General features: G+C 36.4%; 1 protein-coding gene across 4 annotated transcripts in view; it reads left to right on the plus strand.

Annotated features, from left to right (window-relative positions):
- Window positions 1-13,172, plus strand: part of LOC150088662 (serine/threonine-protein phosphatase 2A 56 kDa regulatory subunit epsilon isoform-like) — a 258,149-nt gene that overhangs the window by 91,090 nt on the left and 153,887 nt on the right. For all 4 annotated transcript variants that reach the window (XM_090369609.1, XM_090369608.1, XM_090369611.1 and 1 more), the window contains exon 2: window positions 5,609-5,805. In XM_090369609.1, coding sequence (XP_090225735.1) covers window positions 5,609-5,805 — 197 coding nt within the window. The remainder of the gene's footprint in view (window positions 1-5,608; window positions 5,806-13,172) is intronic.

Genomic DNA, 13,172 nt, shown 5'->3' on the forward strand with positions numbered 1-13,172 from the left:
AATCAAATGACCTTCTCTCCAGCATCCAGTGCGGCTTCCGAAGGAACCGGTCCACTTTGGACCATCTTATTAGAATGGAAGCATCCATCTGGGATGCTTTCCTAAAACGTGAACACTTGGTGTCGGTGTTCTTTGACATGGAGAAAGCATATGACACAACTTGGAGATTTGGCATTTTAAAAGACTTACATAGCCTAGGCCTAAGAGGGCATCTGCCCTTTTTTATTCAAAACTTTTTAGCCAATCGATCGTTCCAAGTTCGTGTGGGATCCTCACTCTCTCGCTCCTTTAGCCAAGAGGAGGGAGTACCACAAGGATCAGTATTAAGTGTCACGCTTTTTGCCATCAAAATAAATTCCATCACAGAACAACTTCCTCATATTCGATAAAAAATTAACGTTTTTGGATCATATTCGTCAACTCCGCACAAAGTGCACACGTGGGCTTAATATTCTCCGCTCGCTCTCCTCCTTATCTTGGGGTGCAGACCGATGCACCCTTCTACGGCTTTTCCGTGCACTTGTGCGATCCAAATTAGATTATGGGTCCCAAGTATATTCTTCAGCCAGACACAGTGTACTTCGATGGCTGGATCCTGTCCATCATCAGGCTATACGTATCGCTACTGGAGCATTTCGAACATCTCCTGTCCAGAGTTTATACGTCAAAGCAAACGAACCACCGTTATCGTTTCGACGTAAGCAGTTGTCTTTAAAGTACGCTTCAAAACTGAAATCCCTGCCAGACCATCCTACGTGGCTGTTCGTTTTTGAGCCACGATGGGAAAACTTGTACAATACTCGTAAGACTGCCAATCGTCCTTTTGATATTCGTCTCCAAGAGCTACTCAATGAACTTAATATCAAGGTAGACAAGGTTGCCCAAACATCAAAGCAACCCTTTCCAACCTGGCATGCTCGTGTCCCTGCATGCTACTTGTCGCTTAGAAACTGGGGAAAGTCGGACACTCCATCATGTGTCTACCTGCAGCTTCATTCAGCACACCGAACTGAATATTCCGACTTCACGCCAGTCTACACAGACGGTTCGAAGTCGGAATCATATGTGGGATCTGCTGCTGTCTTTACAGACAGCACTATATCAGAGCAGATTCCCTCTGAATGCAGCATATTTACTGCAGAGCTGCACGCTGTAGAGTTAGCCTTGGATCATATTAGTAAATGCCAATACCAATGGTTCATTTTATATTCCGACTCTTTTAGCATGTTACAGGCTTTAATATCTGTGAGATATAATCCTCATCCAGTTCTGTCTAGCATTCAGCAGAAGATTCACGTTCTCCATGAACGCGAATATGACATCCGCTTCTGCTGGATTCCCAGCCACATTGGGATTAGGGGAAATGATTTGGCTGACGCCGCAGCCAAATCAGCAATTCCCAATAATAACCGTTGCCTGTTAGTCCCCTATACAGACTACAGGCAAATAATACATCGAAAGATACATTCCCAATGGCAGGATTCGTGGAATAGACAGACTGCGAATAAATTATATCGTGTAAAGCCTGTAATTGAACCGTGGCAGTCCAGTCTGCGCAGGAATCGTAAGGAGGAAGTTGTTCTAGCTCGTCTCCGAATAGGACACAGTCATCTTACACATTCTTTTCTGCTGAGGGCAGATGACTGTCCTATGTGCGAGAACTGTGGCACCATTTTATCTATTCATCACATTTTAATTGAATGTCCAGATTTTGGCAATTTTCGTTTTACCGCTTTTAACCATCTGACTGAGCCATATACACTCAGTCAGATTTTATCTGACAATGACAATGTGTCTGCTGTTTTTAACTTTTTAAAATCAATAAATATTTTTACTCGGATATAAAATTTTTACATTTTTCTTTTATATATTTGCTATACCTTTTGACATAGTGACCTAACTAATTAAGTCACTGAAAGTTTAAAATTTTTTACAAATGACCTGTTCTTGGCGCATTATAGCCTTAGTAGCTAATGCGCCAATAAAACCAAACCAAACCAGGTCGCTACTTATTCTAATAGAAGTTGTGCAAGAATCGCCTTCACCTCTGCCTACGGCTACTGTTAAACTATTAGTCCTTGTATCCCCCCCAAGCTATCAGTTTATACATGAGGTCAGCGTTTTTACTGTTTTGGCACAATTTTTTTTTCGGCCGGATGCCCTTCCCGACGCCAACCCTAACCCTTTATCCGGGCTGGGGATATGTGGTGGTCATTCCCTGACCTTCCGTATTTGGTGGTCACGGGCTCGAACCACAGTCTAATCAGGAAGCGTGTGCTATGCACTGCTGCTCCTGCCCACCTGGCTATGGAGGTGCCATAGGTATTATAAACTACATTCGAGCAAATACATCACAACCACCAATTTCGCAACATGCTTCAGCTTGATGAAACACTCAGCATTCATCTGCAATATCATTCTAAAGTGTGCTGGTTGCCCCAATGACAAATACTTGTCAAACTTTTATCTTTGAGAAAACAAATTGCAAGCTTTTTTGAGGAACTGAATCAACAGTGTGAATTGTCAAAAGTGGAATTCTGCAGAGATATTACATTTTTGTGTGATATAATGGTCAAAGCAAAATGATCTGAATATATTTTTGTAAGGTAAAACCAAATCTACTTAAGATATGTGGCTTAAAATACAGGAAAAAGCTGACTTTTTTTAAAATCTTGTTTATCCAATTGGAACTTTCAGCTGAAAACTTTCCTGAACTGGCAAGAGTAATTAATGAACAGGATACAAACAAATCATGAAAGAATACACAGCTCTTCTAGACTCCCTGATTGAAGAATATAGTGAAAGGTTTGCTGATTTTGAGAAACATGATCTCACTGAAACTAACTTTTCAACTACACCTGAAATATCCAAAGCACCTGATGATTTACAGATAGAATTAATTGAGCTCTCAGAAGATAATATTCTGAAGTCTATTTGATGAGGATCCTCTTTAAATATGGAAAAATGCTGTTGATTGCCCACATCTACATCAACATGCTAGTCAAATGCTATCTTGTTTTGGGACAACCTACTGTTGTGAATCAACATTTTTATATATAACACAAAAATTAAAACAAGCTTGAGATCTCAGATGACAGATTTTCATTTGGAGAACGAATTAAAACTATGCTCAACAATATTGGAACCAAATATCAGCCTACTATCTGGCATTAAGCAGTCAGAGAAAAGACATTAAATGGTTTGTTGTCTAAGTTCATCCATTTTTAGTTTTGTTATCATCTTTGCTAACTTTTTTGTTTAAATTCCTCATACAATAACAGGGTCTAATTAAAATTGTAAACGTGCCTACAAAAATATAATTTTTTTTCTCGTATATATTTAATTTGTATGTATATTTGATACTATTAGGCATGTGGCCTAATAGTGTCAAATATATATATATATATATATATATATATATATATATATATATATATATATATATATATATATATATATATATATATATAGGTATTGAACTGTACACTGTTTACTGACAGCACCAGGGGTTCCCCTGAACTCCCGTAGAGGGGATGAACAGGTGATGCGAAAAGTTTTTTTTTGGTTGATGCTGTATGAACTTGTTTTCTTGCAGCATATGGCAGTACAGTCAATTATGCTATAACGTGCATTTTCGCAACAAGGATTTGCTCCAATGCAACTGATATTTTAGGTAACAATGCAAGTATAACGTGATTTTTGCGTTTGCTCATGTGCGATTTTATCTGTATCACCGGATGAATGCAAAACCCGGCACCAAGCTGAACACAGTGACCTGCGCAGCGATACATGCAAGTTTATGAAACTTAAAAAATGTCAAATGTGTGAGAGCTATATTTCCCATTTACTGTAGTTGTATTGGTTGGAGACCACAGCTGTCATTCACCATATTCACATGATAACATATGATATTGTAGGCCGACTCATGTTTGCAGAAACTCACATTTTTCTGTTCAAACAGAAAGTTCATGAGGTGTGATAGCATGAGCAGAGGAGCACATTTTTGGAGTTCACTACCATAAAACAATAAAAACAATTTGCAGTTTTCAGTTAGTGCAATCTAATTATAAATGGGTAGTAAACTTGATCTTACTTCATTTGCCATAATACCAGTATCTGGAATTCTGTGGGCTTTTACTAAGCTTCATAAACTTGTCTTACTTGTTCAGTTTGTGCGTTCATCGTTATTGATTGCTTATCTTTTTTACTGTTTTAAATTTTAAATCCAAAAATAAAAATAAAATGTCAGTGAACAGATATCAGTCAAGCAAACTTTGTATCTTGTCAAGATAAAGTGCTATATTTACTGTAATATTTATTAGTAATTTAAGATGTTTAAACCTGTGTTAGCAATTTTATTGGGTTTCTAACTTTTATTGTTTTACTTACCAGACTGAACTTTTTTTTTTTTTTTTTTGAGTGATTTGTCCCTATCCCTATTTTTGCCATAAGCACTGTTGTTTTTAATGCGTGAAATACCATAATGCCAAGATTTTTAGAAACACATATACCACATTATAGCAGAACTGACTGTACTACTAATAATTTTTGTGACCATCCATGAAGCTTATCCAAACCATTTTGAAGGGACTGACTGACTTGTATCATTGACTCTCAACCTGGATATCATCTGCAAATTCAAATATTACTCTCTATTTCCTTGTTGATATTTGATAAAATCAGAAGCAAGAATGGCCCCTACTCACTCTGATAAGAACCCTCTTCTTTGTGTCCTGCAGCTACTCTTTAATCTACCTGTTATGTTTTGATATTTTGATTTCAAAACTATATATTTTTAGGAAAGGGAACATTATTCAAATTCCCTTATGTAGCATGGTGGTGTGTGTATTAATCATAGACTTGCTGTCATGTCAAGAGTAGGCTAGTTTTTGTTTCTAGTTTGCTTATTTTCAGCTTATTTTATATCACAAGGGTAAATTAAAAAGTAAGAAGTAACTTTTTGTTGCTTTTTCTCATCCATGAAAAATTTTGGGGGTGTTCTTTGCATTATTTTAGGGGGTTGTGAAAGTTATGCCTAACTTTCCAGCAACGGCAGAAACAATAATCAGTTTTCGTGAATGAGAGCATTAACTTGATCGGCATTTTTTTTTTTATTACTGTTTTTGAAGTAATAACAGTAAACGAAGATTCGGCAACAATCCTTTTTGAATACCTGATAACTGCTTCTACATAAGCATAATCTGTTGTCCTTTAGCAGAGGGATGTACTGTATTTGGAACTTTGAGGCACAGATAAAACCACTGCTTTTGTTACTATGCTCAATATGGCATATAAATTCTGAATTTATGTGGTTACCACCTTTGCTAACCTGTCAGAACCCTACTTGTAGAAATTGATAACACAGGAATAACGACAGTGTCTGAAACTTGCAGTTCTTTATTTATGCAGTAATACTGATTAAATTATGGCAGTTTTTAGTCCTTTTTTATTTTATTATTTTTTTTTTTTTATATTTTTGTCTTTAGGAGGGGAAAGATAATATTACTGGTATAAATTTCATAGTCATCACTCTAATTGCACTATCATTTTGGCTTTATCATATGTAGAGAATTATTATGTATTTATAAATTGATGAATTTATTTCCAGATGTTTCACCATCAGAGCAAGAGGAACTTTTTACTCGAAAGATTCGACAGTGTGGGATAGTTTTTGATTTCATGGATCCTATGTCTGATTTGAAAGGGAAAGAAGTGAAAAGAGCAACTTTGAATGAATTGGTGGAATATATTTCTACAGGAAAGGGAGTGCTAACAGAGCCTGTTTATCCAGAGGTTATGAGAATGGTATGATGATTTTTTTTTTTTTTTTTAAGTATTTCATCAAATAAGTATTTGACATCTGTTGTAGGGATAGGTTTTAATAATGTGTGTGTTTTGTATTTTCCTTGTTTTTAAATATTGGTGAAGTCCCCCCTTCTATGTTGAGGCCTTGGGTGCTTGTACGCCCATCATCACTGTCATGCCTGGCCCCCAAACATCGCCTTCTTTGCATAAGAATATCATAATTTTCAATTATTTTTCAGCTACTGAAGTGACAGAATTCTTTTTTTATTTAAACATTACAACAAATTGTAGATGGATCAAAATTGACAGTGTTACTAGTAATTGATTTTGTTTTTCTTCATTCGGTGTGAAAAAACGTATGGCTCAGACTTGTGCGATGTACAGAGAGGTCATGCTTTGACTTAAACAATTGCATAATAGATTACGCTCACCACACTCATGTTCTTTCTCTAGATAAACAATGGGTAATTTTACTGGAGATTTCAATTACAAACTTTGAATCTGTGACTGCAACCCTATAATGGCCCTCACTAAGGGTCTTGGAGAATTTTTTTTGGCCTTGCTGAAAGTTTTTTTTTTTTTTTCTTTGATTGTGCAAATGAACACTTCCAAAATGAGCGGTAGAGAAACTGTAACAAAAAGGTTACCTTGGAAAATATTGGGTTACTCCAGAGTGAACAGAACAATTTTTGAGTGAAATTTGTGTCAATTTGCAAAATAAATTTAGATAAAAAAAATTTGTGAATTAAAATATTTTTGAACTTGATTTTCAATCATTTTTTTTTTATTTTTTATTTTTAAAGAATTAAAATAACTAAAAAGAGATTTAGGGCTGAAAGTCTCAGAGTACGAGAAATTCACTAAATGAACAAGTTAGTGAAAAGAATAATTTTTGTTCGTAGTAAATCACCAAAGTGGATGAAAAAAATTGGTATAATTTTTTTACAATACAAGGCCATCTTGTTTGTTTGTTTGTTATTTGGTTTTTAGGAGCATTAGCAACTAAGGCCATATTGCTCCGGGGCTATGTGGTGGTCATTCCCTGACCTTTCTGCATCCTCCGTATTTGGTGGTCACGGGCTTGAACCCTGGTCTAACAAGGCCATCTTGTATTGTAAATGCCAACACAGCAAGTAGCCTGTTATTGCTCTACCTTGAATAAGCACCACTTCCCCAGTAAAGAAGACTAATGTTACTTATTCTCAGTAGATACCACCACCCAGACAGCTCCATTTCAAAGCTAGTTGGCTTCTCATTAGTGGGTATCCCGGTGATATGAGTGACAACCCCAGTTAAAATTTCATTACTTCATACATGTCTTCCCCTCCTGTTCTTTACTGCTGAATATGTCATGAATATTAATCATTATTTATTATTATTAATATTAGCTACATGGTGCAAGGAAGCCTGAGGCTTATGTTGCACCAGCCAAAAAAAAATTCCCGAGTTACACTGAGAGAGAGAGAGAGAGAGAGAGAGAGAGAGAGAGAGAGAGAGAGAGAGAGAGAGAGAAAGTGAGAGTGAGTGAGTGAGTGTCAAAAGTAGAAGGGGAATCACCAAGAAAGAGAAGAATGATGATATCCAGCTCAAGACCCTGGGTGTGCCAAGCCCATACTCACCAGATGTGAGCCCCTGAGGAATAGTCAAACTCTTCATGATGATCTCAAGTTCAAATCGCAGTGATATTCATTTCCACTTGCAGTCTGCCAAGTGTCACTTAATTTTCTGACAGAATCAGTTGATTCAACCACTGCTATCTCAGTTGTCCTAATTATTCGTTGTATGATTTCTTTCACTTCAGAGGTGGCACATGTACATGTTTCCACACTGGTATTCCCTGTCAGAGACAGTAATTTGGAATATCCTCTTTTCAATCTTCACTGGCTTAAAATCTCTCTACCCCATTCTGTCATATTCATCTGTTGCTTCTATTGATCTCTCAATTTCCTAATCACTTCAAACTCTCTCACTTCCTTTCTTTGAAACTTTCTCTAATCCAATTTTCCTTAGCAATTTTAATGTTCACAACTCTAGCTGGCTTCAGTTTTGAAGTTGTGCAGATCCAGCTGTTTGAGATTTGGAATCCTTTGCAATTACTAATGACTTTGCACAGATTGTTCATTTACCTATCAGAATATCAAGCAATCCTAACCATGCAGCCAATGCACTTGATCTTTTTATCACAATCAATCCTTCCAAGTATATAGTAAAGGTGTGTGCTCCTCAGATCACAACTTGGTGATGGTTTCTTCTCCAGTGGAGCCTTTCCTTCATGGCCATTCTCTGCCTCATGTTGTTTGGCATTACAAGAATGCAAAATGGGATGATCTGTGATATTTCTAATCTTCTTTTCTTTGGTTAGATTATTGTTTAAAATATTGTGATATCAGTATTTGCTCAGATTGTGCCAGTGAAATTATTCTTGTAGGAGTGAAATCCTTTATTCCACACTCCACCTTAAAAACTCGTCCTTTATCTAAACTTTGGTTTTCTAATAAATGTGCTAAGGCTGATCAGGATAAGAATGTTGTGTGTCACAACTGGCAGGCATCCAAATCTCTAGGATAATTTTTTGCCTACACTGATGCTCACAATAATGTAAGGCAGTTATTAATCAGTCCAAACTAGATTTTGAAGAGGCTGAGTAGAAAACTTGATTTTTGTCCACACGGTAGCTGACCATTGTGGTCTCTTGCCAAAGCATTTGGCCACACCTTATGCCCATCTGTACTCCCACCTCTCTTAAAGCCTTGTGGTTCTATTGCCACCTCAGCTAAAGATAAAGTTGACTTACTAGTATCCTACTGTCCTTCTAACTCTTCTATTGGTAATTTTCATAAACTATCTCCTACCATTCTCAGTGCACTTCACTGAAGGCCTTCTGTGGTCTTCTGTGAAAAGTATGTCAGAAGAATTTTGAACCATCTTGATGCCAAGAAAGCTCCAGGTCCTGATGTATTTTCCCACTTGTACTCGAAACTTGCTCCTGAGCTTCTCTGTTCTCTGTCACCTTTTTACACTTTGTTATTCCAATGGTATTTTTCCTTCTGCTTGGAAATTGGTTCATATCCAGCCAGTCCCTAAAAAGGGCGACAAATCCTTCCTATCCAATTATCTTCCCATTGCAATTACTTCTACTCTTTCTAAAGTAGTGGAGAAATCCATTAACTGCTAACTCCTAAACTGTCTTGAAACCATCCATCTGATCAATGATTGCCCATATGGATTCTGTTAGTGTCGATCCACTTGTGATATATTGGCTTATGTTATTCATCTATGGATAAATTCAATAGAAAAATTTGGTCAAAGCAGTTGCTCTCGACATTTCAAAAACTGTTGATCATGTTTGACATAAAGATCTTCTAAATAAGTTTCCATCTTATGGATTTTCAACCGGTTTTTTTTTGTTTTTTTTTTGCAATTGGATATCCAGTTTTCTCTCTGATTGCTCACTGAGTGTAATGGTAGGTGCCCTCTGTTTTTTGATTTCTACACTATTCCCCAAGTTTCAGTCCTTTCTCTCATTATTTTCCTCTTGTATATTTAGTGACCTTCTTCCATTGACTGGAAATCCTCTCCCTAGTTTTGTTGATAATAGTACATTGCATTTCACCTTCCACTTTGCGAAACCTTGCAGTGTACAAACAACTTCAGCTTCTCGAATATCCACTACCAATTCCTTAAATGCCGATTGGAGAAAAGATAATGTAGTTAATTTCAATTCTTCTAAATCTCAGTCGTATATCTTGCAAAAAGGATTCTTTAGCTCCTATGCTTATCTTCGATGACACTCAGATTTCTAGATAAGATCACATATCTCTATTAGGGTTTACCTTCACTTCCAATCTCTCTTGGCAATAAGCCAATCACAAATATTGCTTCCTCTGCATCTAAAAATGGAGTTTTCTCTTTTGTTTGCACTGTTGTTTTTCTTCTAAATAGCTACTCACTCTGTCAAATCTCTACCATGGAATATTGTTTCCACATCTGGGGTTGTGCCTCCATAACCTCTTAGGTTTCTAGACTCCATTCAGAAGAGGGCATTTGGTTAATTAATGGCCCATCTCTTACAAAGTCTCTCCATTCTCTATCTCATAGATGTTCTGTTTCTTCTGCCTTTTCTATAGATACTTCCGTGGGTACTCTTCTCCTGAATTAGAAGTAACCCCAGAGAAACGTACCAACTGTGTGGTACTACACTTAAGGTGGTAGAAAATGAAAAAGACCTGGGAGTAATTGTGCAGTCAGATATGAAGTTTTCTGAGCAATGTAGACAGGCTGCTAGGGCAGGTCATGGGGTTTTGTCAATGATATATAGGAATTTTGCTAGCAGGGAAAAGGAGGTGATTGTCCCTCTGTATAAGGCAATGGTCAGGCCACGCCTTGAGTACTGCGTACAGGTCTGGAGGCCTCATTTTAGGAAGGATGTAGATTTGCTTGAGCGTGTACAGAGAAGAGCAACACGATTGGTGAGGGGAATGAAGGGATCCTCTTACCAAGAGAGGCTTAAGTTCTGCAAATTGCAGTGGCTGGAGACTAGGCACCTGCGCGGTGATCTGATTGAGGTCTATAAGGCCTTGAATGGGTTGAGCACGCTGAATTCTGATGGGATCCTCCCACTTGTTCAGAATACGAACCTACGGGGACATAAGTTCAAATTAAGAAAGGATAGATGTAGAATAGATGTGCGGAAATTTGCCTTTAGCCAGCGGGTGGTTAATTGCTGGAACAAACTTCCATCTGTCGTTGTGGAAGTTGATAGGTTAAATAAATTTAAGGAGGAACTGGACAGTCAATTGGAGGGTATGGTGTGATTTTTTTTTTTTTTTTGGCTGATGCTGCATAAGCTCCTACACTTGCTTTCTTGCATCAAGTGCCACTACTACTACTATTAGCTTCCACAATCCCCCTTCTCTCTTCCAAACCAGTCCGAACATGTGCTTCAACCAGTCACCATCCATTTACTGTCCAACTTAACTCCTGGAACCAACTTTTCTTCCTCCTCATTTACCCCTTCAGCCTCGTTTCTGGAACAACTTCCCTTCACGTGTATTTCCTGAAAATTACAATCTATAGAAATTCAAGTTTAATGTCAATAAGTGTCATCTTTCATCTTCTCAGCCTTCAACCTATGTGGTACTAAGTACTGTGTGTTCTAATATCTTTCATGTTTGGGGTTTTTGTAGGGGGTGGAGATTATTTATTATTTTATTTTTTTTAATGGTAAGTGAAAGTATGAAAGTTACTGGTATTTGTATTGCTCTTGGACTCTGTATGGGTTGAGAAGTCATAAGATACGTGTTTGGTATTGTTTATGAATTTCTGTATATTTTAAATTTTAGCAAATACATTACCAAACTATTTATCCAGATAGTGTGGGACTAAAGGCTTTCTGGATTTTGAGAGTTTTTGGATTTCAGGTCCTTAATATGAGAAATTAGAACACATACAAAATAAATAAGTGAAAACATACATTAAGATTTGCATTACCTAAAAGGTATTACAGAATACAAATTTTAATGTATTCGCATGCATTACAATATGTACTATAACTTTATATTATAAAGTGTGAACACGAGTGCCCGATGTTGAACAGTGAGAGCCAGAATTATCACTTTTGCCAGCAATAACAGTTGATAATATTTTTAACCATGCCTCGTAAAATAAATTATATAATTTAATTCCTGATCTTTTTTAGATGTCTGGAGTGAAATACAAACATTATTCTTGTTCACACCAACCAGACAGCAAATATGACTGTCTTGTGACCGAAGTGATCTTTTGTGATGGCAGTATTTCAAAGACCACTGTCATTGAAGAAGTGATAAGAAAATATCATGAAACATTCGACTCTGTTATGTACATATTCCAAATTGGAAATATATTATCTGTATAGAAAAGGAATAATAAGAAAAGAAGAAAAACACTGAGATGGTATGTCTTTTTGCAGGTTTAGGGTTTCAAAAAATGAAAAACCAGAATGAATGGGAAAATTTTTTTCAGAATTAAACTCTGGAATGCCTAAAAAACTGGAAAGTGAGATGATCTGTCTCCTTGACTGGCTGAAGTTGTTGCAAACTGAAGTGAAAATTTAGAGTGAGAGAAATGAAGGCCACCATAATGAAAAATACATAGAAAAAGCTGGGAAAGAATAGAAGGAAGTAGGCCACCAATGCTCCATCTTTTCAAGGAGAAGCTACAAGACACTTGAGCAGCTAAAGGACAAATGTGGTGTTTGATAGATAACCCCTCAACTCGGAAGGATTTGAGTTGTGTGGCACTCCAACACTATGGCAACTAGTAAGCAAATGCTTGTGACCACCAAAGCTGTGAAAAAATGAAATAGAAAATGTGCGAGCAGAATATAAATATCCAAAGAAATGTTCTCCTTATCAGTCAGGCTTATGTCTGATATGATATCTGTATCAATATTTACTCTATTGATAAACAAAAGGCCAGTCTTCTCATTAGCCATAAGTTAAATTTGCCTCATTGAGAAATTTTAGCCAGTGGTAAATCCCATCAGATGGAGGCACTTATCACCGGGTTCCATTTGGATGAAAAATCTGATTCAGTGGATACTGTATGTTATTTTTAACGTTATAATGTTTTATTATTTTGAATGTTTCTTTTTGTACAAGATTTTTCTCATGTTACTTGTATAATTTCTTTAAGATGATATCATCTATTGATTATTCATAAAATACATAAAACACAATAGAACAGTGACTGCTAACCCTTTACCAGGCATGTTGGCAGTAAATGGCCCAAAACAACTGAAATTTTAAAATAAAAATATCTGTTAAAGTGATGTTAGTATGAATTTTGTTTGATTTTAGTATGATTTGTTATTTTCAAACTGAAGTGAAAATTTAGAGTGAGAGAAATGAAGGCCACCATAATAAAGAATATTCAATCTTCATTGTTAATTCTTTTGTGATAGAAGTTTGGCTATAAAAAAATAATAAAGGAGTTTTTTGTTAGGCTTTGTGAAATAATTTCTTGCATATAATTATCAAGCACTCTAAAGCACTAATTTAGCATAACCTTTGGTCTGAAGCAAGCAAATGGAAATGTCTGAGGTTGTAAACATCTGCAGTAAGCATCTCAGCGGCATCTTGTCACTGCAGTGCATGAGTTTCAGTTTTTTTTATTTCCTTCAAGTTTTGCTTGCATTTAGATAGTATAGATAATGTCCAAATGCAGGCATTAAAAAACATGCTATGAAAAAGTGCAATTTCAATATAAAAAAAAAATGGATTTTTAACAGTTCTTAATAGATTGAAAATAAAGATGGCTGCAAAAAATAAACAATTTTGAATTATTTTGTTCCTTTATTTCAAGCATAACAGTAGTGAAAAATGACC

This window comes from Mastigoproctus giganteus, chromosome 3, assembly GCF_048544385.1.
Source record: "Mastigoproctus giganteus isolate SK-2022 chromosome 3, ASM4854438v1, whole genome shotgun sequence".
In the NCBI taxonomy this organism is placed as follows: domain Eukaryota; kingdom Metazoa; phylum Arthropoda; class Arachnida; order Uropygi; family Thelyphonidae; genus Mastigoproctus; species Mastigoproctus giganteus.